The sequence below is a fragment of the Ictalurus furcatus genome, chromosome 27 (assembly GCF_023375685.1).
Source record: "Ictalurus furcatus strain D&B chromosome 27, Billie_1.0, whole genome shotgun sequence".
NCBI lineage: Eukaryota > Metazoa > Chordata > Actinopteri > Siluriformes > Ictaluridae > Ictalurus > Ictalurus furcatus.
The window spans coordinates 7,831,464-7,847,906 of NC_071281.1; the positions used below are offsets into that span (position 1 = coordinate 7,831,464).

At 38.5% G+C, this 16,443-nt stretch overlaps 1 protein-coding gene across 1 annotated transcript in view; it reads right to left on the reverse strand.

Moving 5' to 3' along the window:
- apba2b (amyloid beta (A4) precursor protein-binding, family A, member 2b) overlaps positions 1 to 16,443 on the reverse strand; it is a 125,333-nt gene continuing 108,890 nt past the window's right edge. Inside the window, exons 7-14 of the mRNA XM_053616532.1 lie at positions 15,499 to 15,534; positions 13,808 to 13,894; positions 8,997 to 9,182; positions 6,098 to 6,277; positions 3,957 to 4,169; positions 2,990 to 3,109; positions 2,357 to 2,497; positions 1 to 1,250 (exon numbers count right to left, since the gene is read on the reverse strand). Of these exons, the coding sequence (XP_053472507.1) occupies positions 1,179 to 1,250; positions 2,357 to 2,497; positions 2,990 to 3,109; positions 3,957 to 4,169; positions 6,098 to 6,277; positions 8,997 to 9,182; positions 13,808 to 13,894; positions 15,499 to 15,534 (1,035 nt within the window). The 3' untranslated portion in view covers positions 1 to 1,178. The remainder of the gene's footprint in view (positions 1,251 to 2,356; positions 2,498 to 2,989; positions 3,110 to 3,956; positions 4,170 to 6,097; positions 6,278 to 8,996; positions 9,183 to 13,807; positions 13,895 to 15,498; positions 15,535 to 16,443) is intronic.

Consider the following 16,443-nt stretch of genomic DNA (forward strand, 5'->3'; position numbering starts at 1 on the left):
AAGTATATCTTATGAAATGCTCAGCAAAATAATCTAAAATAGAAGCATATGGGTTTCAACCTAATACAGTTTGAACTGTAAGTAACTGATTTTGCACTCGCCCTAAATTCTGCCTGCTCAAAAGACTACAAGATGTGCTTTTTCCCCTCTAGCCTGTGCTGCAACTTATAATGTGAGGCAAACAGACATGCACCATATCATTTCTGCAATAGACCAATAGCAATATGCTAGTTAGTCTGTTTGATACCTCAGCCACTGTACTGTAGTAGTTTGATGTCGAGACATGAAGGGTCTGAAGTCATGCTTAACAAATGATATAAAGCTTGTACACAAATAAAATCTGGGCAAAAAAATTACACTTGGCTAGACTTCGGTGATTTCTGCTTGCATTCTGCGTTCCCCGTAACAATGTTTTGTTTACAAGGGTAATAACTTTCAAAACGTGTCATTTCATGTCCTTTATCAATTGATTTTAAGGTTTTTATTCATGTGTTATAAAACTTGTGTTTACTCTAAGGAATAAAATTATACATGGCTTTACTGTAAAATTCTCTGCACTTGCACGAGGGAAAGCAAAACACATCTTGTACCACAGAAAAATGTTAAATATTGAATGGAATTACTATTGTATTTGCAGACAGTTCAGGAAGCTACATTGATAAAAGGAGCTGTGTAGCTGAGTTTATTTTGGCACAGCTCTTCCCAATCCAGATACAGCCACCATTCTCGCTATTTTTGGGCATTACATGGGCGGACTCTTCATCCTGGCTTTGCTTTTCCTATCCTCCGATAGAATGAATAAATATTTACAGCACAAACTTTCCAACATAGTTCACAGACAGGAGCAAGACATTTAATCGATAATTAAAAATAAATAAAACAAAGAACTGAAAGGGAAGCTGAAATAAATATACATGAGCTCCCCTTTTTTTTATTTGCATATAAGAAAAAAATGTGTATTGCCTCAGTCTTTTATCATCTGACTGAACGGCCACTGCGTATACACATGATGCCAAGAACGAAATCCACAGAATCATTGGAAAGTGGCCAACTGTTATATGGGGGTTAGGAGAAAACAAGTTATTATCTGTGAAGCAAAAGAAGAGACATGATCTGACCAAAGACAGAGATGTGTCGTTTTAAAAGTCTTAAATAATCCACAGACGTCATTCATTCAGTCAGATGTACATGGGCGTCTCCTGGCCAGTTAGGAGCCTAAACATAGCCGCTGGCATCGTCTTCATATGGATCTGTTCAGAGGAGAAAAACAAATGTGCAATTCATGCTAAGTTTCTATACTTGAAGTTCCAGGAAGTTAATCTTGATGAAGTACACCATAGATTAACAGATAAAATTAACAATAATAATAATAACGATAATCATTCATAAATGATCAACAATGTCAAGGTCACGGTTTTAGCATTTTAACACAAACTGTATTGAACTCTTATTTGGCCTAATGAAATAAATGTGTGTGCGATTTCTTAGTAAGGAACAGCACATGACATGAAAATAATCCAGGCCAGGGTGGTGTGATGTGGCAGGATTATTGTAGTATAACAGCACCTCAGTGATTTGCCAATAATTACAATGTTTAATTTATTAATGAAGAACACGTGACAGATTTTAACTTGATTTAAATTGTGGAACAGCCAAGAGACATTAGTTCTTGTAATCACTTGTGTTATAGCTGTCATAAACCAGCATCTCCCTCTCTTTAAAAAAAAAAAAAACACACACAAAAAACAGCATGGCTTGTCATTTTACCAAGAAACTGGAAAAACGTTCCTGTGTTGGGAAACCTCATAAAGTTCTGTGACTGTTGCAAAGCACTAACAGCGCAGACTCCTTCCATAAATGTTAAATAAATGTTAAATAAATGTCTCCTAACAAAACCCATAAATACATCAACGGTTGTACGTTTATCTTTGTTAAACAACGCTTTTTAAATAATCCATTTATTATTAGTCTAAGATTATGTGGAGCGCCTGCCATACAAGTCCTTGTGTATGAGCTGTTACTATAGAAACGGTAACTTATTAGAACAAGCGCATTAACCCGACGTTCATGATACAGCCGGAACTACTGCCCGAGCTGTGTGGTTATACAAACGTAATGCACATCTTATGACTTAATCAGATTCGGGAACTTAACCATACTGTGGTATAAGCTAGTACGTCTTACAGTTATCTAATATCAACATTTATTCATAATGGCAGCATTTATGTTGTATTGCTATTCTGTATCAGAATGTGTGGAGGTTCTTACTGTCTGTTGTATGCCAGAATTTAAAGCTGGTGGTCCAGCAGCTAACACAGTCTAGACATGCGAGTCTGAAACAGCGGTTTATCCTCACCTCACCCACAGAGTTGGACAATGCTTGGACAATCTTCTCATGGGCTGTGGCCACCACACTTTGGCCATTTATCTCAATGATCCGATGGCCAACCCGGACCCCTCCTCGCTCAGCTATACCGCCACGCATCAAACTACATATCTGTGTGCACACACACACACACACACACACACACACACGCACACAGAATGAATTCAACACAAGTAGCTTTAGCACCTGCACACAACCTTATAATACAATCAGTGCAGCAACAGTAATCATGAAATATTGATATGATACAGCAGATATGTGCTAAAGAATTTTTCAAACTGAATGAAGCAGGGGCTTTTAACCCTTCTATGATTATTTGCAAGTTACTGTAGAATTGGATTGTTTGCAAGTATGTTAAATTACATTGTGCACCTTTGTGTCATTTCAGTCAGCTACTGTTATGTCCAACAAGAATAAAGTCGTGGAAAACATTCATGGAGACACTGAAACCAAACACATGGTTAGGTGTTTCCATTCAGGTTTTCCTATTTGCACATTTAAAATCTGCATACAAACAGGTAGATGGAAACTCCACTGCTGTTACATTAGCAGTATAACTCCTGGTTATTTGGAGGGGTTAAAGGTTGGTGCTCTGCTACTCACAATGCCATTCTGCACGCTAAAGCCCAGCTGGTATTTGAGGTCAGGTCTTTTGATGAGCACTGTGGTCACAGGAGGGCAGCTCACGATGTTCAGTTTCACCTGCACCTGGTTCTTCAGACCCTGATGGATCAAAGAGAGCACAGATTATGAAGTACACCAACCCAACTACAGGATATCGTTATTATTACACTGGTATAGTCCATGCATTAAAGTTACTGTATAGATCTTTTCATTACCTGTGCTTAAAATCACCATTCTTTTATACCACTAAATATGTACATGCACCGCAAAATGAGTAATTCACAAAGGCTGTGGTTGATTATGAAGTGATAACGCCTACACATTCCACTTTGATGGGGGACTGCCCATGACAGCCATTTGTACAGTTGGTCCAAACCTAAGCAATAAACAGTAATTACTTCCAGGGCTCCTGAGTGGCACAACAGAAAAAGCATTTGCCTGGAGATCGTGAGATTGAATCCTGATGATACCACAGCAATCCGTAGCTAGGAGTTTCAGGGAGCAAAACTGCGCATGATCTCTGGGTTGGAGGGATGGCATGATCACTCTCCCCTGTCAATCACAGCAACACTAGCTCATGCAAGTGGAAGACAGCAGATAGTGTTTTCCTCTCAGCAGTTTGAAAAGATGCAGTTGGCTCTGGTTGGCTGGCAATGTGTCTCAGGGGAAGCACATGATAGCCTTCACCCGGCCCAGGTGGTAGTTGTGTTATAATTGTAGGTCCTTAACCTTTAGTAATGGGAAATTTGAACTAAAATGAATAACAAAAAGGAGCTCTGCAGCAATAAGCTCTTCTTTATAAGTGCATGATGCTTTCTCACTATCTTGGGTAATAGCCCATAGCATGTTCTCACTGTGAAGGGTTCAGACTTCAGAAGGAGTAGGGTATAGACATGATAACACAATTGAAGGCCTCTGGCCCTGTGACCTCATGATCCCTGCTCACCTTAATGATGCCTTGACAGGTGGCGAGTGGCAGACCCACCAGACTAGTGTTGTTGATGGACATGATCTGATCTCCGATGCTGAGCTTCCCTGAGCGTGCGGCTGGTGCTCCATTCATCATGTTAGCTAGAATCACTGTTGGCAGGATGGAGCCCCAGCCAGACTCCACTATTACTACACCCAGAATTTCACCCTTCTGCTTTTCCAACAGCAGCTGTGGGGGGGTGGGGGTGGGGTGCAAGAAAGGGGCAACATTTATTCAATTAACAAAAATCTGCAGTAAAATATTTCAGAAATACACCAAACTTTCAAAGAAACACCATCCAGACTACATAGAATTAGGCTAAATATACATGTTTTTGCAGACATATTCAGATGTCCAGAAGTGATAATGCTTCTAAGTCAGCTGGTTCTGAAGCTAACAAATCCAATACCTTCTAAGATGCAGCAAGTTGAGTGCAATACTGCTGACCAAACTCAAATCAGAGTAAACCAAATTATAAGACAGTGCAATAAAGACTATATGAAACACTGGGACTATTACTGTATACCAAATTAAAAAGGTTATGGGGATCTTTAAAAAATAATAAACTTAATTGCAAAAAACAATTTGCACTGGAAATAAAAAAAATCAGAAAAGAGAAAGGTTTGCAAAAACATTTGCCTGACAAGTTCACCAGCAGAGATATACAACACCCAGTTACTGTAAGATAAACACTGCAGTTTATCATCATTTTATCAGAGGAAATGGCTATTAATTCTGAACGTTATATCTGTATAACAATCTGCCACAAACAGCGAGTCAGTGAATAACCACTGATATCATGCAACTCATCTAGAATTATTACAGAAAATGTGCTCCATTCAGAGTATCAAACTGGTCTGTTGGTGGGTTTGCAAATGGATTAACCAGACTGATGTTTCTGATAATTCCACTCAAATGTGAATTTCATGTTTCAAAACAATGCTTAATTCTTCTTCACACTATTACACTACTATTTTTGTTATTACTGGTAGCAGTATTAATAGTATTGTTCTTACTGCTATTACTAACAAAACAGGAAGCAGCCAGGCCAAATCAAAGAATTAAACTGAACTGAGAGACATACGGTAAGATACAGTAAGAAAAGCATAGCCAAATGAACAGAGATTTAGAGAATGAAACTAAGACTGCAACAAGACTTGTAATGAGTAGCGTTAAGTGCCAAAGTACTGACTGCGCTGAACAGAAACTACATTAACTACATCAACTACACTACATTACCCCAAAAAACTGGACAAAGCAGCTCACTGAATCATCTTTAGGACTGAAAGGAGATATTTGTACCAGCAGCCATGATAACCAGCAAGCTTTGCACACTAAGAATAAAATATATTAGCCTAGGTGTTTTACTGCACATCAAAAACACTGCAGTTCTGCCCTAATGTCAGTCCCAGAAGTGCAACAGCCCCAGGATAGAAGGTCTAAAATAAAGCACTTTGAAGGGTTCTGACTTGAGTACTAAAACCTTCTGTGCCCCAAGCAAACTTCTGGATGTTGTATTGATTTGTTGTGTATTTTTAGGACAGACAGTCTTTTTGCAGTGTCTGACAAATCTGATTCAATAAGTCTGTTCCAGTTCAAACACAAGGCTATACTGAGGTTGTATAAGTCATTTCCATTGGCTAGTGGATCTCAGTCGATGACATGATGAAGCTAATTACCTCACCAAAGGACATAGTGGTTCAACTTAAATGACAGTATGTTTGGATTTGGATGGCCCAATTGAGGCCTAGCTTTGCTCTGGAGGTGTAGAAGCTGGTGTTAATCCCAGGTCCAGATTCTAGATTTGGTATTCCTGATTTTACAGAATCTCTTAGTTATAATAATGACTAAAATATTGCTGATCCAGCTTACTATATGAGTATATCGTCTCATTTAATGTATAGATATCAAACTCACAAGCTAGACGAAGCTGCAAGACTAACGAAACCAGTCTATAAAAGCTTTAACCATCTTGCAGCATGCCAACATGTTTTCCCTCTGATAGCCCTTTCCTTTAAAGCACAATCAAATGAAGGAAGAAGTAATTTCTCATATTACTAGGCTCCGATATGGAGCAGAGCCGTTCAGAGACAGGCAAGTGTGGAACATGCACCGACCTCCTTGCAGTTCTCTGAGTTGGAGAAGTGGATGAGGTCGTCATTGTACATTTCCTGTGTGTTGATGATGTCACTGTACTCTTTCTGGCTCAGGTCCTCTGGGTTGATGCCATTGGCACGGAGGAACTCCTGGTAGGCCACGCTGAATGCCTGACCGATGGACTGGGCTATGAGCTGGGCCTGGATCACAACAGAGGACAGAAGAGAAAGAAAACACAGCCAAATTAACTCAATAAAATGGACCGAATCAGCCTGGGACTTTCAGCATGGGCAAGTATTAAGACACAGAGATACACAAGAGTTTGTGTACTTCTGCATGGTACTGTGCCTGTTATCATTTAGATTTTCTCTTTAATGGTAGGGACTTTCATTTTCTCATTATTTGTAGCAATATCTGCCTGTTCTCATAAAAAAAAGACATTTTGTACACAGCAGATGGGTCTAGCATGTAGCTATGCTTATCCAGAGCTTTACAGACCTCAATCAACTCTGTATAATGCTGCTCAGTATAACAGATGAGATGTGTCACATCTCATTTGGGTTGGCTGACTTTAGATTGATGGCACTACTCACTTGGATCACTTTCATCGATTTTACATTTGAAAGCAGGTATGCCTTGTGTTTATACACTGATCTGAGGACTGGCCAATACTTGATACGGATATGATGCTGGTATTCTCACAGTAGCTGAGCTTATTGTATGCGAGTTCAAAGCCACTAATACACAAATTTCATCGATTTAATTGAGGCTGGAAAATCACACATTTATCCCCACATCCTCAGCTTTTTGTTGAAGTATTCCAGTCAACATCTCCATGCTTTATGAACGAGTGATTTATAAAATTAAAATTGAATGTTTGCATTTATGTTGCATTTTAAAACATCTGATCCAAAACCTAACCAGCATTTCAGACCAATAATGGTTTGATACTGATAAATAATACTGTTACCCACTTGTGTACTCTCTAAATTATGTGTAACTTCAAACCAGTTATTCTCTTTGAGGACACGTCTACACAAAGGTTTGCTAAAATATTTTAAAGATATTTAAGTTAGTTAACAAGGGAAAATCATTGACAAGGAAAACCATAAATGACTACAGACGCTGTCTCACTGCCATGCTTGTTTTCTATCGATCTCTTTTTGACATGCTCTGTAATACAAAAGAATATTGAAACATGCCCGTGTGATCTGATTAACACATGAAACCAGGATGCCGGACGGTGCAGAAATGGTCGACTCAGCGCCCGCAGAACCGCAACAGATACACAGGCGAGTTATTGCACAACCAGCTGAACGGTGTCAGAGGCCCTGACAGGACTCGAAATAACTTTGCTCAAATGTAAAAGTACAGGATGCAATCTGAATGACTCATCTAATAGCACACAGGCACAATCAAACTTTTTCACTTGGCCTGTACATCAGAGAGAGTAATGAGTCAGTAAGAGTGAGTAGCAGCTGTGCTGAGGACGAGAGACAGATAGAACATCATAATTATACAGTGCAGGATTTATGAACTACACGATGACTTTCTGAGACTGGATTTCTGATTACATTTTATGCAATTAAGTTAAAAATAATCATACATAAAGGCAGTGCCAGAATCATAATTTTATGATTCTCAAAGCAGTGTTTACTGCTGTGTGTAAAATAAATAAATAAGTAAGTAAATAAATAAATAAAAATCACGTCCTGCTATTGATCTCAAGGAGCACAGGCAACAACAATAGCCATGCAGGACAATTACTGTCCATTTTCACCACGATGATATCATTGGATATACGGTTTCGAACAGTATCCATATTGGGATGAGTTTCCCAGTCACATGTGCAAATCACTGCTCACTAATGCACCTACAACAAACTAAGGTGATGTGAACTTCATAGGTGCAGTTATGTGCAAATAAATATGTTTTCAGAGTATGTTTGACTCATAGATCTGTAGTCTACATGAACTGCTTGCTAGTAGCAGCAAGAACGACTCTAACTTCAACTAATTCGCAGCTCCGCAAAAGGAGATGTAATGAAATGATTGATTTTTTTCTCATTTTAGATAAATTCTGGGTTTTGGTTTTGTTGGTAATTATTGGTTTCTGCCCTGCCTCTTCAGCTCTCTGCAGTCATACACTTGGCTCCACTCTCAAAAGTTTACAACAGTGGGACGTCTCAGTGAAACCTCAATGGATAATCTTCTGTGTAAGATTATCCCTTGTAATATACGTCCCTTGTAATGTAATGCTATGAAGATGTCATTCATAATTAAGACAGCATGAACAGTGGTCATTCATTCAACTCAGCAACTGTAGAACCCCTTTATCCTGGCCAAGGTCATAGGGATTCAGAGCCTATCCCAGACCACTGGGCACAAGACTGCATTACACCTTAGATGGGATGCCAGTCCATCACAGGGCATCACACACATTCACACACTCATTCACACCTAGGGCAATGTAGTATAGCTAGTTCCCCTTCGGGTATGTTATTGTGAAGTGGAAAGGAGCTGGAGAACCCAGACGATTAAGTGGATACTGAAAAAGAATGAATGAATGAAATAAATTCAGATTAATTTTTGGGATAAGTCACCATGGTTGCAGATTTACAAATCTTATTATGGATTTTCAGTCCAGAAATTTCAGATTTCTTCATTGCGTTTATGTACAATTAACTTGCCAGAAAAAGATCACCGTATTCAGTGTATATGAGAAACCATGCAAACGTGATAAAATGACAAGCAACAGCATGTTGGTTTGTGTAGATGACATAAAGAACACATCGAACACCACACACAAACACTTTCACACGCTCTTATATGCTACAATAGTTTTAGCCAGTGCTATCAGTAAGTGGGATCAAGTGGATGTGTTGTTCCTCTCATTGATCTTTGTTCCTGTTAGCCTTACATCTTCGGATTCAAAGACGTGGCAGATCATCTTGTACTGTTTCTTGGCCTCTGGAGCACCTGGGGTAGTCTCGATGCAGTCCTGTGAGGCGGAGCGTGGCATGCGTCTGCGTGCCATCAAAACCACAATGTTTCCAATGTCAGCGATGTATGAGATAGTGCGCAGGGCATTGTCCATCATCGTCTCCTGTAGAAACAACAACAGCCAAAATGACAGAGTCACTTCTCTTTCTGACATCCATAATACTTATTTCCTTGTCATTATTATCAAGCTTTTTTTTCCCCCCACCAGGCTTACATAATGCTTCTATCATGTCTACCACACATGGAATGACAGTCAGGACAGAAATCTGCCTACTTCAACCTCAAATGGTATATTGTTTCTTACAGTGCAGAATCCTACTTGCTCCAATTTGAATAAAAAACTGTTCTTTTCTACCACTATTCAACACTGTCTTGGTCACTGGAACAAAAGAGATGAGCTGGCATTTTACCCAGCGTCATTGATAAGAAGCACTCCTGGTGCGTGACTATGGTAATCTCCACAGCAATCTATAATATAATCCCACAGCGAGTCATGCTTTATTCCTTAATTATTATCTGACACCTGTAACCTTGGCTCTATGTACAGTAGTGTGGATTTACTCTGCCTGTTAGTGTGCCGGTTTAAAAATTGGAAATGAAATGTCATCTGTGCAATTACCAAGGAATTAATGTTGAATATGTCTAAATAACATTTCGCACTACATTTCAAAGAATAATTTCATTTCCTCTGGTTCTAAATACAGATATCACCTATAAATCACAGCACCCCAATTACACCATATATTGTATGTTATAGTTTACTGCCAAGGAGTTGATATATCTTAAATAGCTTGCAAAATTTCCTCACGTGGACATGACGCTAGATTTCAATAGCATAAACAGTTCATTCAAAGACATCACGAGCACAAAACCCAGTCTGAGCTCAGCTCTGATTTTCTGGAAAACAATAAAGCATTCATTACATGGTTATAAATTATGGCAACACCTGTTGTGTATTAACCTGATTACCAAGGGGCATGTGGGTCAGTTAACAGCATGTAGTAGCAGCATTTCGCTTTCTCTCCATCTTAAACCTGCTCGGATGAACATCATTACTCAGTCAGCAGGATAAATGATCTAATTTGTGTGTGCATGCAGGCCACACACAGCCTTTTAACCTTTTCCAGATAGAGAGAGAACAGAGCAGATCCATACATTTTCATTCTGATCACACACTGGGCTGCAGGCCAGGAAGGACAATGGCTGCCCTGTTCTTCCTGTTCCCTCAGGGTCGAGGTGTCTGGCTTTACATTAAACGGCCCCCGGGACACAACCTACGGTAACACTTCCTGCCTTAATTCAGCACCTGTGACATCTTAGTATTGGGAAGCAGGCAAGATCTTCTGCAAACATAAAGGGCAACCTACAAGTAACACGAGCAAGTGTTAAATTAATGTAACTAAAATAATGTAATAATGTAACTAGGATCTAGATTATTATAATTACATTACAACGCACGCCACAGGATTGTATTATGGAATTATTGAAGGTACTTTAACTAATTATTTGATACCAAAGGATGTGTGAGAGCCATTTTTGGGTACTGTATAGAAAATAACCACACACACACACACACACACACACACACACACACAAAAGAGTGTGCCTCTGTGTATTTTATGAATAAGGTTATTCAGGTTAGCTGTAGTAAAACAATAATATCCCCACCTGGGTCTCTGTATTCCCCTTTTTTCCTTTTACATTACAGTCACTGAGACTTTTTCTTTTCTTTTCTTTCTTTTATCTTTTTTCCCAGACTGCTTCTGTGATTATAATTTATAAGAATTATAAAAGTGCTTGTATTTTTTTTTTTTTTAAATCTCTTCATGAGTTAAGAATAAATCAGTTCAAAAACGTTAAAAGTGCAGATTACAGACGTGCAGATGTTTTTTTTTCTAATTATTATTTACACAATTAAACTGTACATTTAAAAGTTGTAGTTTATAATGTTTAAAGGTGTTTCTATAATCATATATAATGTAGCCTAGATACATTAAAAAAAACTGTGATTCTTAGTTTTGTTGTGCTATTGTTCTGGCTTGTTTCTTCATTTCAGATTTCTGTTTACATTTTTTTTCTGGCACAGAAATGAGCTTCACTGTCAAAGGAAACCCACAAGACATACATAGCTTCTACAGAGCCAGTAGGGTCAGGTGGACCTGTCAGAGCTTTTTACTGGAACTGCAATTATGCAAACTGTTCCTTTAAGAGATATGGTGCACCTGTAAATACATTTTAGCGATGATGTTCTTCACCAGTGGATGTAACATAATGTTAACTTTGTACTATTCCTGTAAATAACTTCTTTAGGGACAAGGGAATGTAAATTAATTACAGTGCAGGACATAATCTACACTACTGCTTGATGAAAAAGGCAAATCTGGGAACTTTCGGTGTCTGTGGCCGCATGCTTCCTCTCTTGTGTGGTGTGTGAAGGAAACCGAATGCCGTGTCAGGCAGGGAGAGACACTGCATTGCAGTACATACAGAAATGCACAACGTCCGTGCCAGGCTGCCCACACACTGCTGTTCGGTTAGGATGAGAGCATACACACAAACCCACCCATACAGACATACAGAAACAAAAGCATTCTGCACACTTACATACTGTATTTTCTAGACTATACGGCATCATGGAGACCACAAAAATGACATTAGTATTTTGTAGATAATATTTACATTATTCTCCATCAGGAAAAACATTCATATATGTTCTTGTCTCATTGTAGGTGTATGTGTGGTTGGAGATGGATTTTAGGTGACATATATATGTGTGAGTGTGTGTGTGTGTGTGTGTGTGTATATATATATATATACATGCTGCTGTTAGGTTTCTTCTTGAACATTCGTGTGACTTGTAGCCTCACACAGATTATCTACAATAAAAGTTCAACTTTGGTGAACTCGTCTTAATGAAAGCTAGAGCTTCATTTTTATGCATTGGCATGTATATTTATATCTGCCTTCTCACTGATATCAGCGGTAACAGGATACTGCTGATGAACACCAAAATGTCCTTGTGAAGGCAATCTTGTCCTAATTCTGATGTGTCCATTTGTTATTATTTTTTAGAAGTGTACATTGGCCTAACGTGCACCATTGTTAGCTTGGCCCTAACATAAACCCCATACCTTTGCTAATGCTGTAAGTAGCATTATTGTATTAAACAAACAAAAGTAGACAAACAAAAATTGCTCATAAAGTGAATTATTATTCGTCATAGAAAGAAGTTCCTTTTACACTCCTTCATGCAGGATATTTTAAGCAGCGGTATATTCTTAGGTTTGTGCATGCGGACTACCCTCTTCAACACAGACCACAGGTTTTCAGTAGGGTTCGAATCCAGAGAATGAGATTTTGTTGTCATCATCTTGTTGAAAACTCAGGGAATCAGCTTTTGGGCTGAAATATCATGATGCCATCAATCTTTAAAAGAATCCACAAGCCACATCCACAAACCAGCCACAAAGCATCAATGATCCACCTCTGTATTTTATAGTGGGGTATGAGGTGCTTTTCTTTGTATACATTCCCCTTTTGTTGCCAAACATGCTGATGGGGTTCATGATCAAAAAGGCTTCATTTGATCACAACACACAATGGTAGAAGTAGTTCTTGAATGATGCTTGGTGTCATAGACTTTGTATTTTAAGGGTTGTTCTCAGAAACGACTTCCAAACAGCTTGTTGTTATGGAAGTGCCATTTTTTTTCTTCATAATTTGTAATCACAGGCATCAACAACACTGTGCAATTATACAACTGTAATTTTCAGACACTTTTCCCCTCCTTCACCGTCCCCCTCACTGTCTGTGAGACAGTGTGCTCATGGGTCCAATTTCTTGCAGGAATTTTTAACTGCATTTTAACTGCTAATGGGAGCTGAAAACATATGACAAATTATTTGGCTTTATTTTCAAAGAAATCTTAGGAGTGTCGCTCATTAAGGCATTTATATTTGAGAGAAAATACTGTTATTTAAAAAGTAGTTCAGACTGATTTTTTTGTTATTTTATACAATAGTTCTGAAGTGAACTGTATTAGGGACAGTACAAACATGCTTGCTACAATAGTGAGACTTGCACAACCGACACAACTCTCCCCTCCTGATGTATCTTATAAAGATCATTTATAATGCAGACACTGATTTCAGAAGCGTTCTCATCACGGTAGGCTCCTGTGTCCACTGACACCCGAGACATTCTGGACTGCACTGTGATTACATCAATATGTGAGAGGCTTTTTAACAGACTGCAGCAAAGCTCTGCCATCGACAGGTGAAACCGATGCTGCAGGATTAACTCTCAGAACTAATATCCCAGTAAATAAATATGCACACTGGAATATTCCTGTGCAGCTTGCTAAAAAGTGTAAAAGAATTACAAAGATAAATAAATAAGAGTAATAGTTATTTAATACAATATGATAAAATAAAATAAAAAATAGACAAATAAAATGCACATACAGGGCCGTAGTCAGCCCAATTAGAGAGTAGGTGTCTAATGCTAATAAAAAAAAATGAATCATATAATCAGAATCTAACAAGCACCTCTTGTTTTTGTCCATTTACTCTGAACAGTGTGTTTCTGAGCTGCACTTCTTAATTACTGTGGCTGAATTCCAACATGTTTGGCATTTCAATAAATTCATTTGTCTCTCATGTTAATGACTTATGTGCACTAAGGATTTCTACTTAATCCTGTAGTTCCGAAAAACATGATTTCGCGTACCTGTGTGTCGGCGTTGAGGACTTTGATCCTCTGGGTGGAGATGAAGAGGTCCACCTCAGTTAGCGTCTGTGTGTCCCCTTCAGAGTTCTGTAGAGAAGCACAGACAAAGTACAATTGAGAGAATGCTCCCAGTTGGCACCCGGGAGCCCTCAGAACCTCTTATGAACACCACTGGGGCCTGGAGATAATATGCTCCTTGGCCTCCATTGAAAGCATTGTAAATGCCTAATACATAAATCAGAGTCTAACACAGGCTGGGCTTCCGGGGCCAGGACATATGTGGAGCCAAAGTAAATTGAGCTATTAATAATCCAAATAGGACAGGAAATGGAATGGAGGATGCCTGTGTAAAATATGAAATGGCAGTGCTTGTCAGCAATAACTCAAAATCATTAAAAAATAAAAATCTCCCTGGACGGATTTTGAAACAATCACAGAATACATCTGAACACACAGCATGGTCAGACAGCCATTTCCTATGCTAATAAACACTTAGCACATGCTTAGGGAATGAAGAGGTTAACAAGACAAATAAACAAATAGCTGAAATAGCTAATGTACGTAAAAGCAGCCAAGCAGGAAATGACTGTGCGTATGCGAAAGAGAAATGTGTGATAGAGATGTGTGGATAGATAGGTATGACACAGGGGGATGCAGAGGGAAGTATTAGGGTTGGGGGGGGGGGGCATTTTTGGTCTAATTAACTGGATTTGTCTTTTAATCTTGAAGATGTTTTAATTATTGAAATGAGCACTAAGTGACCAATGAAAATCAAAAAGTACTCTCTAATCTCTTTTAGAATGAACCAGCATTAGCCTACATTACTACAGTTTGCTATTATCTAGCCAATATTTATTCATAATAAGTGTAGTACAATAATCATATGCAAAACTCTCATATCACACTAGGTCACTGTAGTTCTAAAAAAAAAAAAAAAAAACCCCTGATCCTCATTATCATTATGCAAATATGTTTAAAAAAAAATTAAAAATCAAACAAACTATGTAACAACATTAATCTGCTTAATATAAAATGCACAAGACCTAATTAAATAATAACAGATTAGATTTACATTAGATTTGAACACTGTAGCATCATTTAGCTAATTGATCATATTGAATGGAAAACTGACGTGTAATAGAATAGTTAGTCTTTTTAGTGCATTGTAACTTAAATTTCACTCACAGCACTCAGTAAAAATGTTAAAATTCAAAAAGAAACACTTTTTCTTTCAGTAACAGTAACTTGTCTGTTCAATTATACATCAACTCCCACTTCCTGTCTGTTTTAATTGGTCTGCCCCAAACCAATCATAATCATTTCTGCTATAAGAAAACAATTCCATAACTGAAATCCTGTTTGCGAGCCGTTCTCCTGCGTGATGAGAATAGTTCTGCGTGGTGAGAAACCACCTGCCATTTCAGCTTCTGTGTGTGATTCATACCCCTCATATCATGAAACTCAATAAGCACCTATGACAACTGAATTATTGTGAAACTACAAAGCTTTCTCTCTGGGTTTTCAATATTTTCTATATCTAAGATGATATGATGTAAATGCCACAGTGATGCCGGGTGAAAAAGACAAAAATTTCATGTGACATGCAGGGAGAGGAAGGGAGATGTGATTGACTTTTCTCTTAGTGCTTAATGGTTAGCGTGCTTTTAGTGCGCAAGGTCTTGATTACACACCGCCTTTTTCTTGATTTTGGCTGCCTTCTGAACTCTCTGTGCGGCGTTGGGGTGGTACAGGGGTCGTCACAAGTGGGAGGGGTAAAAGGAGGTGGCGGGAAGCCAAAGGAAACAGATAAGCATGTTAGAACAAACAGGAAAGCAAACATAAACAGCCAAACATCAGGTGTGCAATAATTGATCCATGACAGATAAATTCACCTGGCATGCAAATATGGGCTTCATAACCATCATAACGTGAGCAGGAAACAGTTAACTATATTCTACATTCAGATTTGAGCTGGGAAAGATAAGAAGGATTACACATGCTGTATACGTATCTGATTCAAACAACTCTCATCTGTCATGTCATATGAGGCAGCCTGAGTATGTATGACACCTTGTTTACTGCACAGAATCCACACTTAAAACGCAACACAAATGGTGTTTGCTTGATAAAGATACCATGCTGCATTTGTTGTCTGGATCACACAGATGCAATCTGTCACAGGGGAGTTTACAAAGCGTCCCAGTGTAAAACTAGTGTTTAATACGTTACTTGTTATTCGTTATGCAGTATTCTGCAGCACTGTATGGAAGCTCTTGTGAATCTCTTGTGTTTTTCATTCTGTTTATTGGTAATTCAGACACAGTGAATAAAGAGACAATGGAAATACTTTTTCAGTCAATTGAAGCCAACTATTCCTTCAGAACCCAATTCCACATAACCCAACGGAAGAGTGAACTGAGGGAGAAGTAGGAAAAGCATAGTCTCAAAGAGTACTTGACAGCTCAAAATCCTGCCCAAAAAGATCAATAAAAGTTTCCATAAATCTGACAAATTCTGCACCCAACCTGTACTCGAGTCTAAATCTTAGTGCCAAAAGTGAATTAGCACTGACCATCTAAATGTGAAATGTACTATTTCGAACTTTTCTAATATGACCATTAGCAGATCAGTGTTAT